Genomic DNA, 19,863 nt, shown 5'->3' with positions numbered 1-19,863 from the left:
ATGCCCAGCTAATTTTTTGTATTTTTAGTAGAGGCGGGGTTTCACCATGTTGACCAGGATGGTCTCGATCTCTTGACCTCGTGATCCACCCGCCTCAGCCTCCCAAAGTGCTGGGATTACAGGCTTGAGCCACCGCGCCCGGCCTCATTTCATTCTTATTGACATTACTTAGACTAACATTTACTGTTCACAGAAAATTAACTTATATTTTAAGAAATTTACTCACAGAACCATAGTTTGTGCATTTAACAGTCACTATGAAATACACACCAATCATTATCATTTTAGGGAACAAATTTTAGGGAAATCTCAGAAGTAATTACTTGCTTTAACTTTATCATCCCAACATTATGGGTATAGGCATTGTTGGAAAAATATAATTAAAAACCCAAATCTCCCAACCCAGAAATCCTCTCCACAAACGTGAGTAGACAAAACAGTTTTATTATTGAATAAGCATTAAACTAGAATGTGATGCACATCACAGACAATTTGCTAAGAGATTGCAACAGAAATTTCGCCCTTTTATATAGCCAAGTATATATGACCCATTACATACATATTTTCAAGATGAACAATAAGTAGTCCTCAAGTTAAGAGGACCTGACATTTGTCACATATAATTCGTCTTAGCAATTGGGGTGGCCTTCTGTGTTAGTTAATCGGTTTTATCCAGAGGGAAAAAAAAATAGTTATCTTTATGACAGAAGGTAGTTTTGCAACTTGGAGCAAGTTGCCCACTGAAGTTAGGTTCCTACTCTCAGAAAAACTGGGAGATAGGGAAGTATGCTAACTCCCCTGAAGCACTTGGAGGAAAAAAAAAAAAAAAAAAAAAAAAAAAAAAAAAAAAAGCTTCCAGGTTTAAGTCCTATCTAGTCCTCAAATGGATTTATGCACATTTCAAAGAGCTGAGAAAGCACTTAACAATTATTAAATAAGAAAGTACTTAAGTTTTCTAAGGCTAATGCTTGGAGAAAAAGAGACAGGAAATCTTATCCCCCAGTTTCAATAGAGAGAATGAAATCTCTTATTTAAAATTTTTATGTTGGTTTTTGTTTCTTTAGCTTTAAAACAGCAGACTTTAAAAAAAGTCCAATCTAAGATTTATGTTTTTCTATGTGTTCTCTATGGTTAAATAAATAACCCTGCCTAGAGAAAATATTCACCACTCTGCTTTGGCTCCTACTAACCCAGTTTTTTAGAGGGAGGGGAAATACGGATTGAAGTTCTGTGGTTCAACCAATGCAAAAGATACACCGCTTTAAAAAGCCTACTACAGGAACATGGGAGGATCACACCCTCAAATAATGACGAATACCTATCCTACTGTTACTGATTACCTAGTAATAAGCCTGCAGTTCACATTACTCATTTTTCACCAAATTCTTTTGGTGAAGGACGCTTCAGAAACGACCAGCACTGAAGAGCAAACACGTTTGGGTTCTCCACGCATTCTAGACTCTCGAAGAGGTAAGAATTTATTATAGGGGGGCCATTCCCAGGACCTGCTTTTAAACAAGATCCATTACAATTCCAGCATGGAGTTTCTTACATTTTTAGGCAGGCTCAGGCACTTGAGAATACAGGACTGAAAGACAGTTCCTGCCCTTAAGGTACTCAGAGTAAACTGGAGTTGCTGCAAATCATTCTAAAGCAATCCACAACAGAGAGGTAAAATGTGGGAACGTACAGGAAAAAGTGACCAATTGTGAGGCTGAAAAGTGCCTATTTTAGGGGTAGGGGCCCCGCGGCCCTAAAGCGGCTTCCCTTCCCGGGGATTTCAGCTTCGGGGATCGCCCAGCGCCCGGCAGGCACACTTAACATTTTAATCACGCCTCCGCCCCCACTCTCCGAATTCCTTTCCGGCTGCCGACCCGCAGAGTAGTCCCTTCTAGGCTGCCTCAGCTTATCATCCCCCGGTCCGGCCACTTCCCGGCTGCGGCCAGGCAAGCCTCCCAAAGTTTCCTGTGACGCCGCCGTCCGCCTCCAGCCCCATCTCACCCCGGCAGCCCAGGACACCGGCTAGGGAGGAGCAGGTTACCGAGGCGGGGAGAGCGGCACAAACGCGCAGACCTCGGGACTCCACCCGGGCTGGGGGACGAGCCCAGAGGGCGGCGGCCACAGCTCCGCGCCTCTAATCCCAGCGCCCGCAGCCCAGGCTAAGCGCGCGCCCACCCAGCCTAGGGCCCAAGACCTGCCCCTTCGGGGCCGGGGCCAATCGGCCGCTCCCCGCCTCCTGGGAGGTAGTGGAGGAGGGGGTTAGGGGCCGGGCGGCAGCGCCCGCCTTCCGCTCTTGCCCATTGGCTGAGGCCTCAAGGGTGCCCGGAGACCGGAGTACAGCTGGATTGGTTGCAGAGGTTCGTGACAGTGGCGCCTATTGGCTGTGGCAGCCCCCGTGACGCGGGGTGGTGACTGGCTCCGGAGTCTGAGGGGCTCGGGCTTGTCAGGTTCTAGGTAGGTGCGTTTCGCGCCGCCGGCGGCAGGCGCTGTTGCCCGGGGCAACGCGGGGGAAGGGGGGAAGTGGAGGGAAGGCAAGGCTAGAGCGGGGGCAACAATCTCTGCCCGCAGAAGGGCGCCCAGGATTCGGCCCGGGCGTTGTGGGCTGCGCCGAGGCTCTTCCTCCGCCCTCAGCCATCGCCCCCCCATCCCCTGTCCCAGGCTGCAGGGTCACCCGCCCGTCCTCCCGCCCGCTGCGGAGCATTCCTGGTTGGGGCTTGGGCGAGGCTACACACCCAGCCCCACGAGGCCCGCCCCTCCCACCATCCCGGGACCCGAAGGCTGAGGGGGCGGGTGCCGGCGCGAACGGGCTGTGGCGGGCGCAGTGGCTCCGCCCCGTCGCGGGGTCTGGGGGCTGCTAGACGTGAGGTGGGGTGGGGAGGACTGTGGGCAACGCCCAATCTTGCCCGCACCGGCACCTCTTTTTTTCGGCAGCAGTCATCTCCTGGGCGCCGCCCTCCCGCTGGGGGGGCACCCTCAACCCCTTGTGTTCTTCCAATCTCTTCCTGCCTCTGGAGCCCCGCAGTCAGTCTCCCTTGATCCCTTGGTCCTCCCCAGCTCTCCTCCTATGTGTCACCTTCTCCCGCTTTTATCCCCCATCTCATCTTTCTCCTCCTGTCTTGGCTAGAGGTGTCCTCCAAGAGTCTAAACAAGAGATAGGCTCTTAAGTGTGAAGCTAGTGCTGTTGTTGGTCATTTCTGCTCTGTGGTCTCTTTGCCGGTTATTGGGGAGGTGTTTGGAGGCACCTTCGGGGATCCTCTTTCTGCCTTAGAGTTTCTCTTAGGATCGAGTTTCTGAATACGCTCATTGGGTTGTGTTAATAGGGACAGGGTACTTCTTCCACAAATTGAGTTTACTGTGAGGTGGGCACTTTTTACTTTGTACGTTTGCGATTTTGCTATCCACTGCAGTGTAATCCAAAATCTAGCGATTTTGCTATCCACTGCAGTGTAATCCAAAATCTAATAATTTGTTGAGAGTGGTAGTCTTACATTTTTCCTTCGCCTTATGGTTAAAAAAGGAGAAGCTTTTTAATCTTTTTAATTCAGATGAAGTTGCATGTATTAATGGTGATCTCACTATCACTTTGACATAAACTGCTGTAAAGGCGTAGTGCCATTTTCTTTTTCTCCAGATATTTTAAGATGCATTTCTCGGATGAAGTCACCTATATAAAAGTGTAACAGAAAAATCAGTAAGAGAATAGATCAAAACTATTTTAATGATTAAAGATTAGAAAATACTTTTCAATCTACATGTGGAATGAGAACAGGATTAAAAAAAAAGTATTGCAAAATCTGTATAGTGCATTAATTTGTAGTCCTGGTATACTTATGTTGCCTTTAAGAAGACATTTGTAAATAGCTCCAGGTTTGTCAGTCACTGCACCGGAAGGCAGAGTGTATCTTTTTGTTGTTCAGGAAACCTTTTCTGCTAGTACTTTTGAGCCAAGAGTATTATGCTTCCAAAGATGTTGGGAATATATTAAGAGAGTACACAGGCATAGTTCTGTTTTCATCTTTGAAAGATCTTGGGTGAAGATCTGTTTCTCTTCTGCATTGATTGTTGACAGCATTAACATAGTTAAAACTAACATAGTTAAACTACAAAGTTTTAGCATCATCTAAAACTATGTAGTGTCAAGTTTATGGAGCTTCTGCACTACTTCAAAGGTTGATATCGTTAGTCCAAAAGAAATAATTCAGGCTTTGGAAGATAAATCACATTTCATCTTCAGTGTAGATGTTACTATAAATCTGGACTGTGAACATTTCAAATTTGCCAGTTTTTTCTCAACTATTTTACTATGAAAAATTTCAAACAATGCAGAAGAGTCGAGTTGTACCTACCACCTATATATTTAGCAATAATGATTTCAAGACCACTGTTACACAGTAAACATTAAGGAATAGAGGAACTAAAATGATCAAGCTTAAAAAACCAGCATTTGTGACCTGGCACGGTGGCTTATGCCTGCAATCCCAGCACTTTGGGAGGCCGAGGCAGGAGGATCACCTGAGGTCGGGAGTTCAAGACCAGCTGACCAACATGGAGAAACCCCGTCTCTACTAACAATACCTAATTAGCTGGGCGTGGTGGCGCATGCCTGTAATCCCAGCAACTTGGGAGGCTGAGGCAGGAGAATCGCTTGAACCCGGAAGGGGGAGGTTACAGTAAGCCGAGATCACGCCATTGCACTACAGCCTGGACAACAAGAGCGAAACTCTGTCTCAAAAAAAGAAAAAGAAAAAAACCCAGCATACGTATATACATGGATATGTAATATCCATGTATATACACCCTACCAAATTATCATAAGGTGCTTTTTTAAATTTGTAAATGGGAATTATTAAAACTATAGTAACTTAATTACATGAGACTGTTCAAAGCAATCTTGTGAGTGAGTAGAAAGTCATCGTGTTTGTAATCAAGGCTCAAATGAGTAAACTGCATTTTGGTAATCAGAAAAAAGGAAGTTTGATGAATAAATAAAAGTTTTGCTTTAAAATTGGACTCGGGTAAATAGATTATAGTTTTGTACTTGATTTATAAATGAACATTTTTTGGAGGGAAGTCCAAGGAACTATCAATTATGCGAAATTTTGGTAACAAACTTGATAAATTGGATTAATCTTATGTCTGTTCATTTGGAATAAGAATGTACTTTTTTAGGCTGGGCGCGATGACTGACGCCTATAATCCCAGCACTTTGGGAGGCCGAGGCGGGTGAATAACGAGGTCAAGAGATCGAGACCATCCTGGTCAACATGGTGAAACCCCCGTCTTTACTAAAAATACAAAAAATTAGCTGGGCGTGGTGGCGCACGCCTGTAGTCCCAGCTCCTCGGGAGGCTGAGGCAGGAGAATTGCTTGAACCCAGGAGGTGGCGGTTGCAGTGAGCCGAGATCGCGCCACTGCGCTCCAGCCTGGCGCCTGGCGTCGGAGTAAGACTGTCTCAAACAAACAAACAACAACAAAAAAAGAATGTACTTTTGTAATGGAAAAAGCTTACAAATGTGAACTTTCTTTTAGTAGAACTACTTCATGGAGACTGAAGTAATTATCTAGAGACATTGAAGTTAGTATTTCAACAGAACTCAACTCTCTTAGGTGTTGTCTCATGGTTCTGAGGAATATTTTGATATAAAACTTCAATTTATAGTAAAGAAATAAGTGGAAATGGGTAAATTCACACATTTGTATATTTGTAATTTTTCTATACCTGGGAAATTCCTGCACACTTCTTTTAAGTATTTGAATCTTGCTTTTTAGTTTTTGTGTACCCTAAATAGGTTTTTCATACTTACCTCATTCATATAATAATTTCTTAAATATTAAGAGCTATGTCTCAGAATTTATAGATCTCTGGAATGATTTATTATTATTTTCCACATTCTATTTGTCTTTGGCATGCTTATGTATGGTTAACCTATCATGCTATTGAGAGGGGGAACAAGTAGCTCATAGTTTTATAACTTCAGTTGGAGATTCAGTGAATTCAGAAACACTTAGTTTTTTTTTTTTTAAATCAAGGCTCCAATTTTCCCTTCCCTCCCTACCTTCTTCCCTTTTTTACTCCTTTCCTATTTTTATTTGATTATAAAAGTTAAATGCCTTATAATCGATTCAGAAGAAATTGATATAGAGAAGAAAGAGAAGTCACCCGTTATTCTACCATAGTTAATGATTTGGAAACCAACCAAAACTTTGATTTCTTCTGTAATACTCTACCAATTGTTGCAACTTTATGGTTTTCATTTCAGTGTATCTACATTTGCATCAAAATCTGTTAAGAGTTCTGGAACTCAAGGCTGCTACCCTAAATTAGAAGAGGCCTCCTAGATCTGGGGGAAAAATGGAGAAGAATAAATAGAGGATAGATTAGAGTCAGAACAAAGGAATTAGACCTAAGCAGTTACTTTTTCTTATTCTGTAAGTATAATTTTAGTTTACCGTATAAAACTGCTGTATGGCTGACAAAATATGGGGCCATGTTTTTTCTTTAGAATTCAGAATATCTAGGTAAAACAAAGTTTACTTGGTCCTTTTCTATGAATATTTCAGATTTCTCAATTTTTGCAGGGTATTACATAATTCAGCTTTAAAAAATTTAATGTCATGCATAATTTGGAATAATTTCTTAAATATTTGTATTAGATTATTACTAATTTTCAGTCTGTTCATTATCACCATTCATTATAAACTTCATATTGTCACTTTTTTTAGTAGGTATAAAAAGACCGGACATTTTATGTAGGTGTTCCTTACTAGGTTGCAAAGTGTAGTGAAAAGAAGAGCCACGTATTTTAGAATCAGATAATTGGGGTTTTAGTTCCAGTTTCTCTTCTGCGGGATCTTGACAAGTTATTTTATCTCTTTAAGTCATCATTTTCTCATCTGTTACATAGGGATATTAAAATTACTGCACTAGCTTGTTACATAGAAGAAATGAGACAACATAGGTAAGATTTTGGAAGTATTCATCTTCTGTATTCGGTTACTTACATGAGAGCATTGATTTTATCTCCTCTTGTATTAATATGTTTATTATACCATCCTCAAAATCCTTGTTTCAGACATAAGAAATTAAAATATTATGTACATTAAATTTATTTAAGTTGAATGACATTTGCATTTATACAAATAAAACAAATAATTAGAAATATCTCAGATTAGCTGTTCTTTTTATAATGCTTAGATTATTGTATCTCAGTAGGGATAATTATAAATTTACTTTAAATGGTTTTTAACCCCAAAATATGGCCAGTTTGTCTGGATTCCTGATTTATTTTTCTTCTTCCCTGGATGATCATGTTTTTGGATGGTTGCCCTAAGTTCCTTTCATTTAAACCACAGGTATTAGCTACATGTTACTGTCTTAAATCTCTAACTAGTGCTCCCATAACCACATTTTCTCAATCTGTTTAAAATTTAAACTTTATTTTTAAATTTAATAATACCCTTATTTGTATATTAGTTGTATCTTTTCCACCTCCTACTGATATATATGATTATTTTTTAAGGAGCAGTGTTTTACAGATATCCCTATTTCAGATTTCGTGTCCTGTAAGTGTAGGGTTCTGATTCTTAAAAAACATACCATTTAAATGGACAGACCAACCTATAGTTATCCTGTGTAGAGAAGTAAGCAATGAATTGAGTTAGGCGTTGAACTAGAGTCCTTATGTTCTCATCCAGCAGTAAAACAGATTTTGTGATCTAAGTCAGTGTTTCTTATATATTTTTCCCATCCAGGTACAAGATATTTACATGTGTGGCGTATTGCACTGTGTCCACTGTGCAGTTTTCTAGCTTGTGAGCTCTAATTCACTTTCTTTTTCCTATTCAAGAAAGCATATTAGAATGCAGATGATTGAGTGTGAGATCATTATGGGTATAAACTTGAATCTACTCTGATTTATTGGGGAAAGTGAGTCATTAAAAAAATGTGGGCTGGGTACAGTGGCTCATGCCTATAATCACAGTACTTTGGAAGGCTGAAATGAGAGGATCACTTGAGCTTAGAAGTTCAAGAACAGCCTGGATAACATAATGAGACCCCGTCTCTACAAAAAAGTAAACAAAAATCAGCCAGATGTGATGGCATGTGCTTGTACTACTACTCAGGAGGCTAAGGTAGGAGGATTCCTTGAGCCCAGGAGTTCAAGACTGCATTGAGCTATCATAGCAACAGTGTGCTTCAGCCTGGGCAACAGAGTGATTCCCTGTCTCAAAAAAAAAAAGTGTATAAGTATTGTTAGTAACAAATACTGAAGACATACCTTACAATTCTTTAGAGACCCAAGTTATTTCCACATTTTCCTAAAATGAATGTCCCTCTAGTTATTTTTATAATTCTTATAATGCGACAGAAGAAAATATTATTATACTAATTTTATGTAATTAATAGAGTCCTGCATCTAAAAGTTCAAATAGCTTAATGAACATTTAAAAATATATGGGTGACAGTACCTTAGTCTTTATTGTGACTAGAATAACACTAATTATTTTGGAAAAATTGAAGTTAGTTTTCCAGTATACATCATTTTACTTGCAAAAAGGCTATTTCTATAGTGGGACTCACAGTTTTAGGTAAAGTAGAAACAGTACTAGAATTTTATTTTCTAGGCACTTAGAATATAAAAATGCCCTTTACATTGGCTCAGTCAGAAAAGTATCTTTGCATTACTATGAATAGAACTTAAATCACTCATCCTAGTAGAAGTACAATGTATAATATACAGTTCTAAGTGAAGACTTAGAAAAACTATGTTCAGTAGACCTTTTGATATTTGCAAGTGGTATTTCCTGAAACCTTTGTGAATCTAGGATATAACCACTTCCGTAAAATACGGTCAAATTTAGTGGGAAGATTTAAATGATCCCTTCAGACTTGTACAGTCCTGTAAGTAGGACCCGAGTCATTAAAACTATTAATTTTTTTGCTTCTGAAATGAAGGCTAGACAACCTTGCATTACATTATTTGTATACAGGCAAATGTTCTTATTCTTGACCCTTGTATACTTATGGTTTGAATAAAAGAGCATTTATGGCTTAATCACAAAGCTTCCTGCATTGTCACAATGGTTAGTCCTTGGTTGCTGTAATGCTTTCTGTATGCTGCTGTTTCTTGGATGTTTTCTTCTTGGAGTTGAATATTTCTGTAGTATGTGTCCTGTGGGCTCTCTTGTTAGTTTCACATTATACAAATAAAAGTGCATTTGACACTTCTAGCAGTGTTTAGTTTTGATAAAAAATGGGTCAATAGCCACCCTAGCAGCTATACCGTATCTTGTTTCATGAAAATATATGGTGTTGGCTGGGTGCTGTGGCTCACCCCTGTTATCCCAGCACTTTGGGAGGCTGAGGTGGGTGGATCACCTGAGGTCAGGAGTTTGAGACCAGCCTGGCCAACACGGTGAAACCCTGTCTCTACTAAAAAAATATAAAAATTAGCTGGGCATTGTGGCACATGCCTGTAATCCCAGTTACTTGGGGGGCTGAGGCGGGAGAATTGCCTGAACCTGGGAGGCAGAGGTTGCAGTGAGCCGAGATTGCCCCATGGCACTCCAGTGTGGGTGACAAGAGCGAGAAATTCCGTATTAAAAAAAAGAAAATATATGGTATCTTGACTTTCTCTTGAATTATAGTTCTTTTAGACTTACGTGGTTTCTATGTACATTCCTATATAGGTTAACCATCATTTTAATTTTCACTAAGGTTTTGCAAACTTTGCTTTACCAGGAACAAAGGAAATATTTTCAGGCATCACCTTTTTTCTTTGTTTCAGTATAGAATTATGTGATGGACTTTCTAATATGGCAAACCCAGTCACTGTCACATTTCCCATCCATTCTGAATTTACTGCAAATTTATATATTTGGCTAAGTACCATTACTTTGTGATGCCTGTCTACTTTTTATATATTTAATAAATTTGCTATAATAGAGAAATTAAGGGGAACTAAACAATGTAGTTTCAGATAATTATTAATGATAACTTATAATGATAATATGTAATCACTTAATTATGGATCCATATAACCTATTAGTAATATGATAATATATAATTAATTAATGGTATGTCAGTATTCCAGTTTTTTGCAAGCATTTATGTTGGGGATGATGTGTAAGAATCTTTATGTAGATTTATAAATGATAGAAACTTTTTACAAAGCAGGAAGCCAGTTCTTTCCTCCTACTCCCACACACATTTTTTGTTTTGTTTTTGTTTATATATAGTTCTTTTTTTTCTCCTCCTCAACATTTTAGCTTCTCAGGTAGAAACAGTTTCTGTCAATATAAGTCTTAAGTCTTTTAGTAAATTACACGGATTCAGATATATCATAATGGTGGTGGCACTAACATTTCTTTAGTGCCTACAAAAGTGCAATGCACTTTTGTACATTTCTTTTGATTTTATGAATTTGATGACTTGAATTTTCTTTTTGTGATCTGGAACCAATATTAGGTCATATCATTTATCCAAGGAGACCGAGTTATAAAATGATATTGGGATTTGAACTTGGGTATTTCATACTCTAAACCTGAAATAAATATAAATGGTAAAAGTCTAAATATAGTAAACTATTAATGTCTTGGATTTAGTAGAAGTTTCAGCTATTTGGGAGCAATTCTGAAGGTCTGTTTTGAAATATTTGCAGTTTTGCTGAGATGACTTCTTATTAGAAGCAAGACCCTAAAATATTCATGCTCCTGGCTAACCGTCTTGTGTCTATATCTTATTATTTATTTATATTATACTTTTAGTTCTGGGGTACATGTGCAGATCGTGCAGGTTTGTTACGTAGGTATACACAAGCCATGGTGGTGGTTTGCTGCATCCATCACCCCATCATCTACATTAGGTATTTCTCCTAATGCTATCCCTTCCCTATCCCCCCTCCCCCTGCTCTTCTTCCTCTAGTCCCCTAACCCCCCAGGCCCAGTGTATGATGTTCCCCTCCTTGTGTTTGTGCGTTCTCATTGTTCAACACCCGCTTATGGGTGAGAACATGCGGTGGTTGGTTTTCTGTTCTTGTGTCAGTTTGCTGAGAATGATGGTTTCCAGTTTTATCCATGTCTCTGCAAAGGACATGAACTCATCTTTTTTTTTGTGGCTGCATAGTATTCCATGGTGTATATGTGTAGGGAAAGAATTTTTACCTGTTGCATAGGAAAACTCATGGCACACAGATAGCTTAGTAGGCTTTCAGCAAATATTTGTTGGACAAATTAACAAAAAATAATGTGTCCCCTTAAGTGACCATTAACTCTGAAACTCTGATGGGACTGAGAATACCCTGCTTGCAAACAAGCAAGTTACCTTGCCATACTTTTATATACATGACATTAATAGAAGAGCCCTGGGTCAGAGACTCAGAGGGTTTCTTACAGCAAAAGCAGTTGCCAGAGAAATATCTTAGCGCTGGGTCTCCCTGCTGCATCTCTGTGACAGAGCAATGTGATGAGGGTGAGACGTCTACCCACACATGCAGCAAATTTGCATCACAGGAGAGGAGCCTTGAAATTAGGAGACTCCAAGCTTGTATAGGGTGTTGGCACATCTGCCATCCTCCCCTGTAGAACGAGAGAGATTACTGATTAAGCGCATCTCTTCCAGAGGTGAGGGAGAAGGTATCTTTAGGTTTCTTACCCTAGAATATAAGTAGTTGCTTCCAGGGAGGGGAGGGAGAGGGCTTAATTTCTCCAAAGCTTTTTGGAGGTTTCTATCTTTAGGGAGATACTATCTTTAGCTTCCAAGGCTGTCTGTTATGCAAATATCCATTTGTAGTACATTTTTCTCAGAAGATTCTGTGCAGGAATATAAGAAATGCAGAGTGAATTGTTTCCCTGCAGTAATTTTGAATTTCAGCAGTTAACATCTATTTACTTCTGAACTCAGATTTAGGGACAAAATATTTTCAGACATTTCTCTAGTTCTTTTCTCTTGGTTCTTTGTTTAGGTTGCGTGATTGTCCAGTAGGTACTTAACGTCTTTCAGTTTAGCAACCTTGGCTGAAAGATATCTTTCCTTCTTGATTAGCTTCTGGAAAAAATGTTGGGCTTCAGTATTATCTGTCCAATTTAGGTAATGTACCTATTCCTGAACTACTGCATGTGAGAGGGAATATGCTCATTTCCCAGACCTGGGTTTTGTTCCTACCCCAGAAACATTAGAATGCTAGTGATTAATGCCACCCAAACCATGTGGGTTGATGATAAGAAGATAGTTTGGGAAAATAAAATTAAGATGCTGCTACCAAAAGAAAGGGAGATAGATGCTTCAGAGTAAAAAAACCACACAGGTCTGTTACTTACATGCACATGCAACTCACGTTTAAAAAAATAGAATCTTACCATATATAACTACTTTGTCTATTTTTCACCTATCACATATCATGAATAAGAAACTTTCTTCGAAAACATAATTTTAAATTGTTGTAAAAGTATACTTAAATTCATTGTTTAAAATAGATATTTGGTAAATTCATTGTTTAAAACAGACACTTGGTTTATCAGAATTGGGTTTTGAAAAACTAAGGGGATATTTATTAGAGAAGTGGGGAGAGCAGAGATGAGAAGGAGAAGTAGATCCAGGACTAGGGTAAGGCAACAGAGTTGCCTAAGGACACAAAATGTGAGACATAATCACTTTTAGGGTCATGCAACTGCAGGGTGGCACTTGCATGATCCTGAGAGTATCTCCTTAAATTTTGCACCCCAGGTATTTCTCTTGCATCACCCTAGTCCCATTTGTGAAGAGAAGCATATTTTAAGAATAGGAACTGCTTTTAGACTATGAATGTGAGTTAGAGATGATAGTATGTGTAACCGAGGAAGTTGGTGGGGAAGATTAAGGTACACTAGAAAGTAGTAATTATGCATTTTCAACTGTTATGTGTGGAAACCTTTGCTGAGTCTAGTAAGCATGATAATACCTTTGAAGTAACACAAGGAATATAATTTTTTTGATTCATGGCTTTATAGTAGTTTGATTTTTAAAAAGTTCCATTTAGAGATGCCACCAAAAAAAGTTGTTACTTTTAACCCACATCATTTCAATATCAAAGAAAAATGCTTTTTATTTCATTGAAAAATAAAAATTACAGAAAAGCCTGAGTTGGAGATTGAGGCATAATACAGGGGTGCTTTGACTAGCTGGCTTTCTTTGCTCTTTGCTTTGCTTCCTTTCTTTCTTTCTTTTTTTTTTTTTTTTTTTGACAGGGTATTGCTCTCTTACCCAGGCTGGAGTACAGTGGTGCTATCACAGCTCACTGCAGCCTTGACTTCCTGGGCTCAACTGATCCCTCTGTCTCAGTTTCCTGAGTAGCTGGGACTACGGTTGACTAACTTTCCTGAGCAAGAAACTTGACACTGCTCAATATTAGGAATGGAATCTCAGTTGAATAATTGTCTTTCTTTAACTTAGGACTGTGGAAATAACTATTTTCATAGCAAAGTGAGAGACCAGAACAGGGAATTCTAAGTAACGCTACTATCTTTGCTGACAGAGAAGAGAGTTTAAACATTTTTAATATGAATTGGATGATCCAGTGATTTTTGGGTTTATCTTTGGAGTAGAATTGAATGTATATATAAAGTGTTTTGTTCCTCAGAAAGCTGTATGAGTAATACTGTTTACTGAACTCTACCCTGGGGGTTTAATTAAAGATGATATATTGAAAGCAGTATAAAAGTGAAGTCATGACTGAATTTTTTTCTTTTTTTTGAGACAGGGTCTCACTCTATTGCCTAGGCTGGAGTGCAGTGGCACACTCATTGTTCACTGCAGCCTCAACTTTCTGGCCTCTGGTGATCCTCCCACCTTAACTTCTCAAGTAGCAGGGACTACAGGTACATGCCACCATGCCATAATTTTTGTATTTTTTTTTTGTAGAGATGAGCTCTCACTATGCTATCCAGGAGGGTTTGGAACTCCTAGACTCAAGTGATCCTCCTGCCTTGGCCTCTCAAAGTGCTGAGGTTACTGGTATGAGCCACCTTATCTGGCCATCATTAAAATTTTTATATTTAAAAATAATTTTGTCATGAATTTTATCATTTTATATAACAACTCTTGTTGAAGCCTAACTTTACACCAAAGTGTACAAATCAGAGGAAACCATAATTCATTTTGGAATTTCATTCATTTGGTAGTCACTTGTTTGATGGCTACTGTGTTCCAGGTATTTTGCAAGCTGCTGTATTAAGATAGAAATTTCTTTCTCAATCATGTCACAGTTTTGTGGAAGAAGAGAAATCTATTAACACTTTAATTATATGTAGATTAGATTTCCAACCAATTCTAGCTTTAGGAGCTTTGCTATATCTAGAAGGGAATAAAATAATTTCCTGGGGACAAAGGCACTCTTTGGAAATGGTTAAAATATTAGGAAAGTAGACTTGGAGAATATGCCTGACATACTGTGTTTGATCTGTTTCCTGACCAGAAGGAAAGGAGTAATCTTGTTGGTAACATTTATGGAATGTCATCTGATTCACGTGAAAGTCAAGGAAGTAGGGGAAATGACGGGAAACAGAATAGGCAAACAAACAAACAAAAAGAGCTTGGAAGAAGGGAAGAGCTTATGATAAACCAGGAAGATGAGATTAAAAATAGGAGGATACAAGCAAAAAGTGAGAAGTTGTAACAGGGCTGTAAACTGCATATATTGACATCAGTGATAAAGGAGAGAGTCAGTGACCAAAAAACCTCTCAGAAGCGTTCACAGTTTTTAAGAACTGAGGGGAGAACAGTTAATTCAAGGGTCATACTTTGGCATACTGAAGCATATGAGGCAGAAGCCAGATGCGGTGGCTCACGCCTACCAGCACTTTGGGAGGCCGAGGCAGGCCGATCACCTGAGGTCAGGAGTTCAACACCAGCCTGGCCAACATGGTGAAATCCTGTTTGTACTAAAAATACAAAAATCAGCTGAATGGCACATGCCTGTAATCCCAGCTATCTGGGAGGCTGAGACACAATAAATCACTTGAACCTGGGAGGCAGAGGCTGCAGTGAGTCAAGATCATGCCATAGCACTCCATCCTGGGCGACACAGTGAGATTCCATCTCAAACAAACAAAGCATATGAGGCAAAGAAAGTTTGTGTTTGCTGGGGGAATCCTTCCCCAACCTTCCCCAGCCTTTGGAAAAGTTTTTCTTATGTACTAAATTACTAGTTTAGCCTATAATAATATTTTAACAAGCATAATCACTGGCTTCTTCTGATGCCTTTCAAACTGGTTTTTGAGACAGTGTCTTGCCCTGACACCCAAGTTGAAGTGCAGTGGCGTAATCATGGCTCACTGCAGCCTCAAACTCCTTGGCTAAGTAATCTTCCCACCTCATCTTCCCAGATAGCTGGGACTACAGGTGTGTGCCACCATGCATAACTAATTTTTAAACTTTTTGTAGAGACTGGGTTTCAGTATATTGCCCAGGCTGGACTTGAACTCCTTGACTCAGGCCATCCTCCCAGTTTGGCCTCCCAAAGTGTTGGGATTACAGATGGGAGCCACTGTGCCTGGTGTGTTTCAAACCTGAAGTTAGTTTTATGATGTAAAAATGGAGAAAAACATGAATTATCTCTTGAAAACTGAGGGAACAGATTGGAGGAGAAGGTAAAAATACATTACTCTTTTGGAAAGTTAGAGAAAGATAGGGGAGAGAGTAAGCAATGGATAGATAAGTACGTGTAGCATTCTTAATGTAGCAATTGTCATAAGCTGCCACAGTTGATTTCCAGGAATAGCCAAGTATACTGAAAGTGTACATTTTAATCTCTTTATCTGTAGTGAACAGTTCTGACTTCTTGAATTTCTTCTTGCAGCTCATGTTTTTTGGCTAGACGTATGATCATTTTCGCTAGACTTCACTGGACGTTTTCTCAAGTGTCTTCTTCGTCCCTAACGTGTGACATCTCAGCATGGAGTCGCTACTTTAGCTAAGGCATGACCAGCAATGAACAGTAGTAAGGTAGGAATACTTTACTCTTCTTAGTAAGTTACTAAAACATTTTTTATTTTGGGTCTCTGAAGTTGTGACTTGTCTTGATTTTGTAGTATTCTTTATGTTAGATTATTCTCCTATGTAGGCTATGATCATTTTGTATTTGTGTTTATTTATTTTTTGCTTGTCATTTATCTCAGTGATTTTATCTCATTTGTGACATAATTATTTTTCTCAACTAACACTTATAATTAGCAGAACCCCAATCTATATCTCTTCCTCAGCCTGTGTGCCCACCAGTCCTATGTTTTACCACTTGGCACCAAACTGAACATACCATATTTTTCTTCTCAAATACTTGCACTTTGTTCTGGTTTCTGTATTTCCATTAATAGCATTGTTAACCTCATTGTCAAATCACATATTCATTAACTATTTCATTAATTCATTTGAGGTACATTGGTATTCTTCTAAGTATCATACAATATGCTGCTTCAGTGAATATAATGATGAATAAGCTGGATGTTCCGTCCTTATTTTCACCCTTACGTTCTGGGATAGGGGACAGGTTAAAAAATAAATTGACAAAACAATTATGAATTATACTACAATTTTTTAAGGAAAGCACAAACACAGATAATTTGGAAATGAGGGGGTGGAATCTACTTTAGTTAGGTTCATATAAGGCTCCTCTGAGGGGTTGATATTTAAGATGAGACCTATTTTATGAGAAGGAGCTATTTAAAGAGTGAGTAGTGTATGTGTGTTGGGGCAGGGGAAGAGAGTTGTTTTTGATTGGAAGAGCATTCTCATTAGAAGGAATACTGTGTGCAGAGACCCTGAATGAGGAACCAAGAAATACCAGTGCGGTTGACATAGTGAAAGAGGCAGATGTGTGTAGGAAGAGGTTATACAAATATTTAGGGCTTTGAAGGTTTTGGCCTAAAGTTTTCATTTTGTATCATTTTATATACTATGTGAGACATGGACTGGTTGAAATGAAAGTGAAAGCTGGCTTTTAGGAGCTGAGGTAAGATAGTGGTGGCCTGCATGATGGTGGTAGCAATAAGAGCAAGATGGATGGATTAGAGATGCATTTTTTGTGTGTGTTTTTTTGAGACAGAACTCATAGGACTTATATTTTGTTTGGGCATGGAAAGAAAGAGAGAGAACATACTCAAGGATGACTTCAAGAATTTTGGTTTTTGAGCAGCTGATTAAAAGCTGATATACAGAAACCTTTTAGAAAACTATCCTGTTAACTGATGGATTGCTTATTTTACTAAAAGGCAATTAGCTATAGTGCTAGAAATAATATTAGTGCTGGAAATAAAGCATCTGGCAAATTTGTAATATATACTAGTTATTACTTTATTTTGCCTTTTTTCCCACTGATAATTAGTTTAGTATGATTTAATTTTGTTTTGTTTTGTTTTGAGATGGACTTTCACTCTTGTTGCCCAGACTGAAGTGCAATGGCATGATCTTGGGTCACTGTAACCTTCACCTTCCGGGTTCAAGCAATTCTCCTGCCTCAGCCTCCCGAGTAGCTGGGATTACAGACATGCACCATCACACCCAGCTGATTTTGTATTTTTAGATAGATGGAGTTTCTCCATGTTTATCAGGTTGGTCTTGAACTCCCAACTTCAGGTGATCCACTTGCCTTGGCCTCCCAAAGTGCTGGGATTACAGGCATGAGCCACCGCACCTGGCCTTGTATGATTTTTAATTAATTATGAGTTGAATTTTATGTGACTTCAGAGTCTTTCTGGAAGTGAAAATAATTGGTCTGTATTTTTATACTGAGTTTTAAGTCTACTCTCCCTTGTGCTCTTTTAAAAGAGATAATTGTTTTAAGATTTTTGGCTAATCTGAACTTTTCCCAGACTGTTTTTCAAAGTTCTAATATGTAATTTTATTATTATTTTATTTTGAAGATTTTCTTTTTTATTTCTTTGTGGGACAGAGTCTCGCTGTATTGCCCAGGCTGGAGTGCAGTTGCTCAATCACAGCTCACTGCAGCCTTGAGACAAAGACAGAGTTTTGTTAGGTTGCCTAGGCTGGTCTCCTGAGCACAAGCCATCCTCCCACCTCAGCCTCCCAAAGTGTTGGGATTACAGCTGTGAGCTACAGTGCCTGGCCTATTTGGAGATTTTCAAGCATCCCATCCTTAGATGTATGTCATACTAACCTCACTTGAAAGCATCTAGCTTGTCTAAATTCCTAGGAAGTTCATTTATTATCTTTTTGGTTTTAAAGCTTCATCAGAGGATATTTATATTCAACTTCTTAGGGTTGTTATTTTAGGTGTAAAATGAAATGGAATAAACATTAAAATAAATCTATGTATTATTTGTTTCTTCTAAATTCATCAGTACTCCTATGTTTCATTTTTTCTCTGAAGAATTTTTTTTTTTTTTTAAGATGGAGTCTCAGTCTGTCACCTAGGCTGGAGTGCAGTGGCGCAATCTCAGCTCACTGTGGCCTCTGTCTCCCAGGTTCAAGCAATCCTCTGCCTCAGCTTCCCGAGTAGCTGGAATTACAGGCTCCTGCAACCATACCTGGCTAATTTTTGTGTTTTTAGTAGAGACAGGGTTTTACCATGTTGGCCAGGCTGGCCTTGAACTCCTGATCTCATGATCCACACACTTTCGCCTCCCAAAGTGCTAGGATTACAGGCGTGAGCCACTGCACCCGTCCCTCTGAAGAATTTTTCACATATTTTCTCAAAAAAGAGTTAGTAGTTGTTTGTGTTCTATATAAAAGGCATTTGGTTGTCTGTTTTAACTATCTTATTTTTATCCTTACAACAGTTCTATTTTTTCTTCTTTGCATATGGTTATCTTTTGAGGTTTAGAACTGAGAGGTACTACTAGAATAATGGGATTGTATAACTGAAAAATGCCTTGGAGATTATTCCACTTCCTTCTCCTTTAGCTGGGACCTAGAGAGGTTCTGTGATCTGCCCAAGATCATGTAGCTGGTTTTCATGATTGCTGAGACTAGTGCTGCTTTAATTCATTATGCTACAAACTGGCCTCCTCTCATGCTTTCTCTGTTTCTCTCCTTTCAACATTCATTTTGAAAATGTTCAGTGCTACATCAAAATTGAATGTATTGGACAATGAATACCTATGTTACCATTTATCTAGACTCACTGTTAACATTTTGCCACATTTTCTCTTTTTACATATTTATATATTTAAAAAATCATTTGAAACAATGTTAAAGACATCAGAATAACTTAAAACTTTTAGCATGCAGATCCTAAGAAAATTGATAATTTTCTACACAATTATAGTACCAATGTCATATATAAGAAAATAACCATTAACATTAAGAATATATTTGTCTTAGTTCGTTTTGGCTGCTATGAGAAAATACCTGGGACAGGGTAATTTATAAACGATGGAAATTTATTTCTCATAGTTATGGAGTCTAGGAAGTCCAACATCAAGACATCAGCAGGTTTAGTGTCTGGAGGAGGCTTGTTCTTCATAGATGTTCCTTTTTGGTGACGTCATGACAGGAGGGATGGAACTGCGAAGGGAGAGTGCAGCTCTCTGTAGCTTCTTTTATAGGGCATTAATTCTATATATGAGTATAGATCGTTCATGGCCTAATCACCTCCTGAGGGCCCCTACTCTTAATACTGTCACCTTGGGGTTAAGTTGAATTTTGGAGGGACACATACATTCAAACCATAATAATGTTTAATGCAGTGGTTCATATTCAGATCTCCCCAGTTATCCCTAAATATATATATATATTTGTTACAGGATTCAGATAGGTTTCATGGATTGCATTTGGTTCTTATGCCTCTTTATTCTCTTTTATTTTCAAACAGCTGCTGGCTTTTTTTTTTTTTTTCCCAGTGATCTGTATTTTCAGGGATAAAATTTGTATGT

General features: G+C 38.9%; 1 protein-coding gene across 8 annotated transcripts in view; it reads left to right on the top strand.

Annotated features, from left to right (window-relative positions):
* The first annotated feature begins 1,292 nt into the window (after positions 1 to 1,292).
* FER (FER tyrosine kinase) overlaps positions 1,293 to 19,863 on the top strand; it is a 485,340-nt gene continuing 466,769 nt past the window's right edge. For 7 of the 8 annotated variants that reach the window (XR_001824818.2, XM_017527227.2, XM_037737990.1 and 4 more), the window contains exons 1-2: positions 2,377 to 2,454; positions 15,834 to 15,979. Coding sequence is in view for 2 of the 8 variants with exons in the window: in XM_017527227.2 (XP_017382716.1) it covers positions 15,965 to 15,979 (15 nt within the window). In the remaining 6 variants the exon portion in view is untranslated. Of the gene's footprint in view, positions 1,471 to 2,376; positions 2,455 to 15,833; positions 15,980 to 19,863 lie in introns of those variants that run through there. The other variant, XM_017527225.2, reaches the window with a different exon arrangement.

The sequence above is a fragment of the Cebus imitator genome, unplaced genomic scaffold, assembly GCF_001604975.1.
Source record: "Cebus imitator isolate Cc_AM_T3 unplaced genomic scaffold, Cebus_imitator-1.0 Scaffold46, whole genome shotgun sequence".
In the NCBI taxonomy this organism is placed as follows: domain Eukaryota; kingdom Metazoa; phylum Chordata; class Mammalia; order Primates; family Cebidae; genus Cebus; species Cebus imitator.
This window is presented reverse-complemented; position numbering and strand designations above follow the sequence as displayed.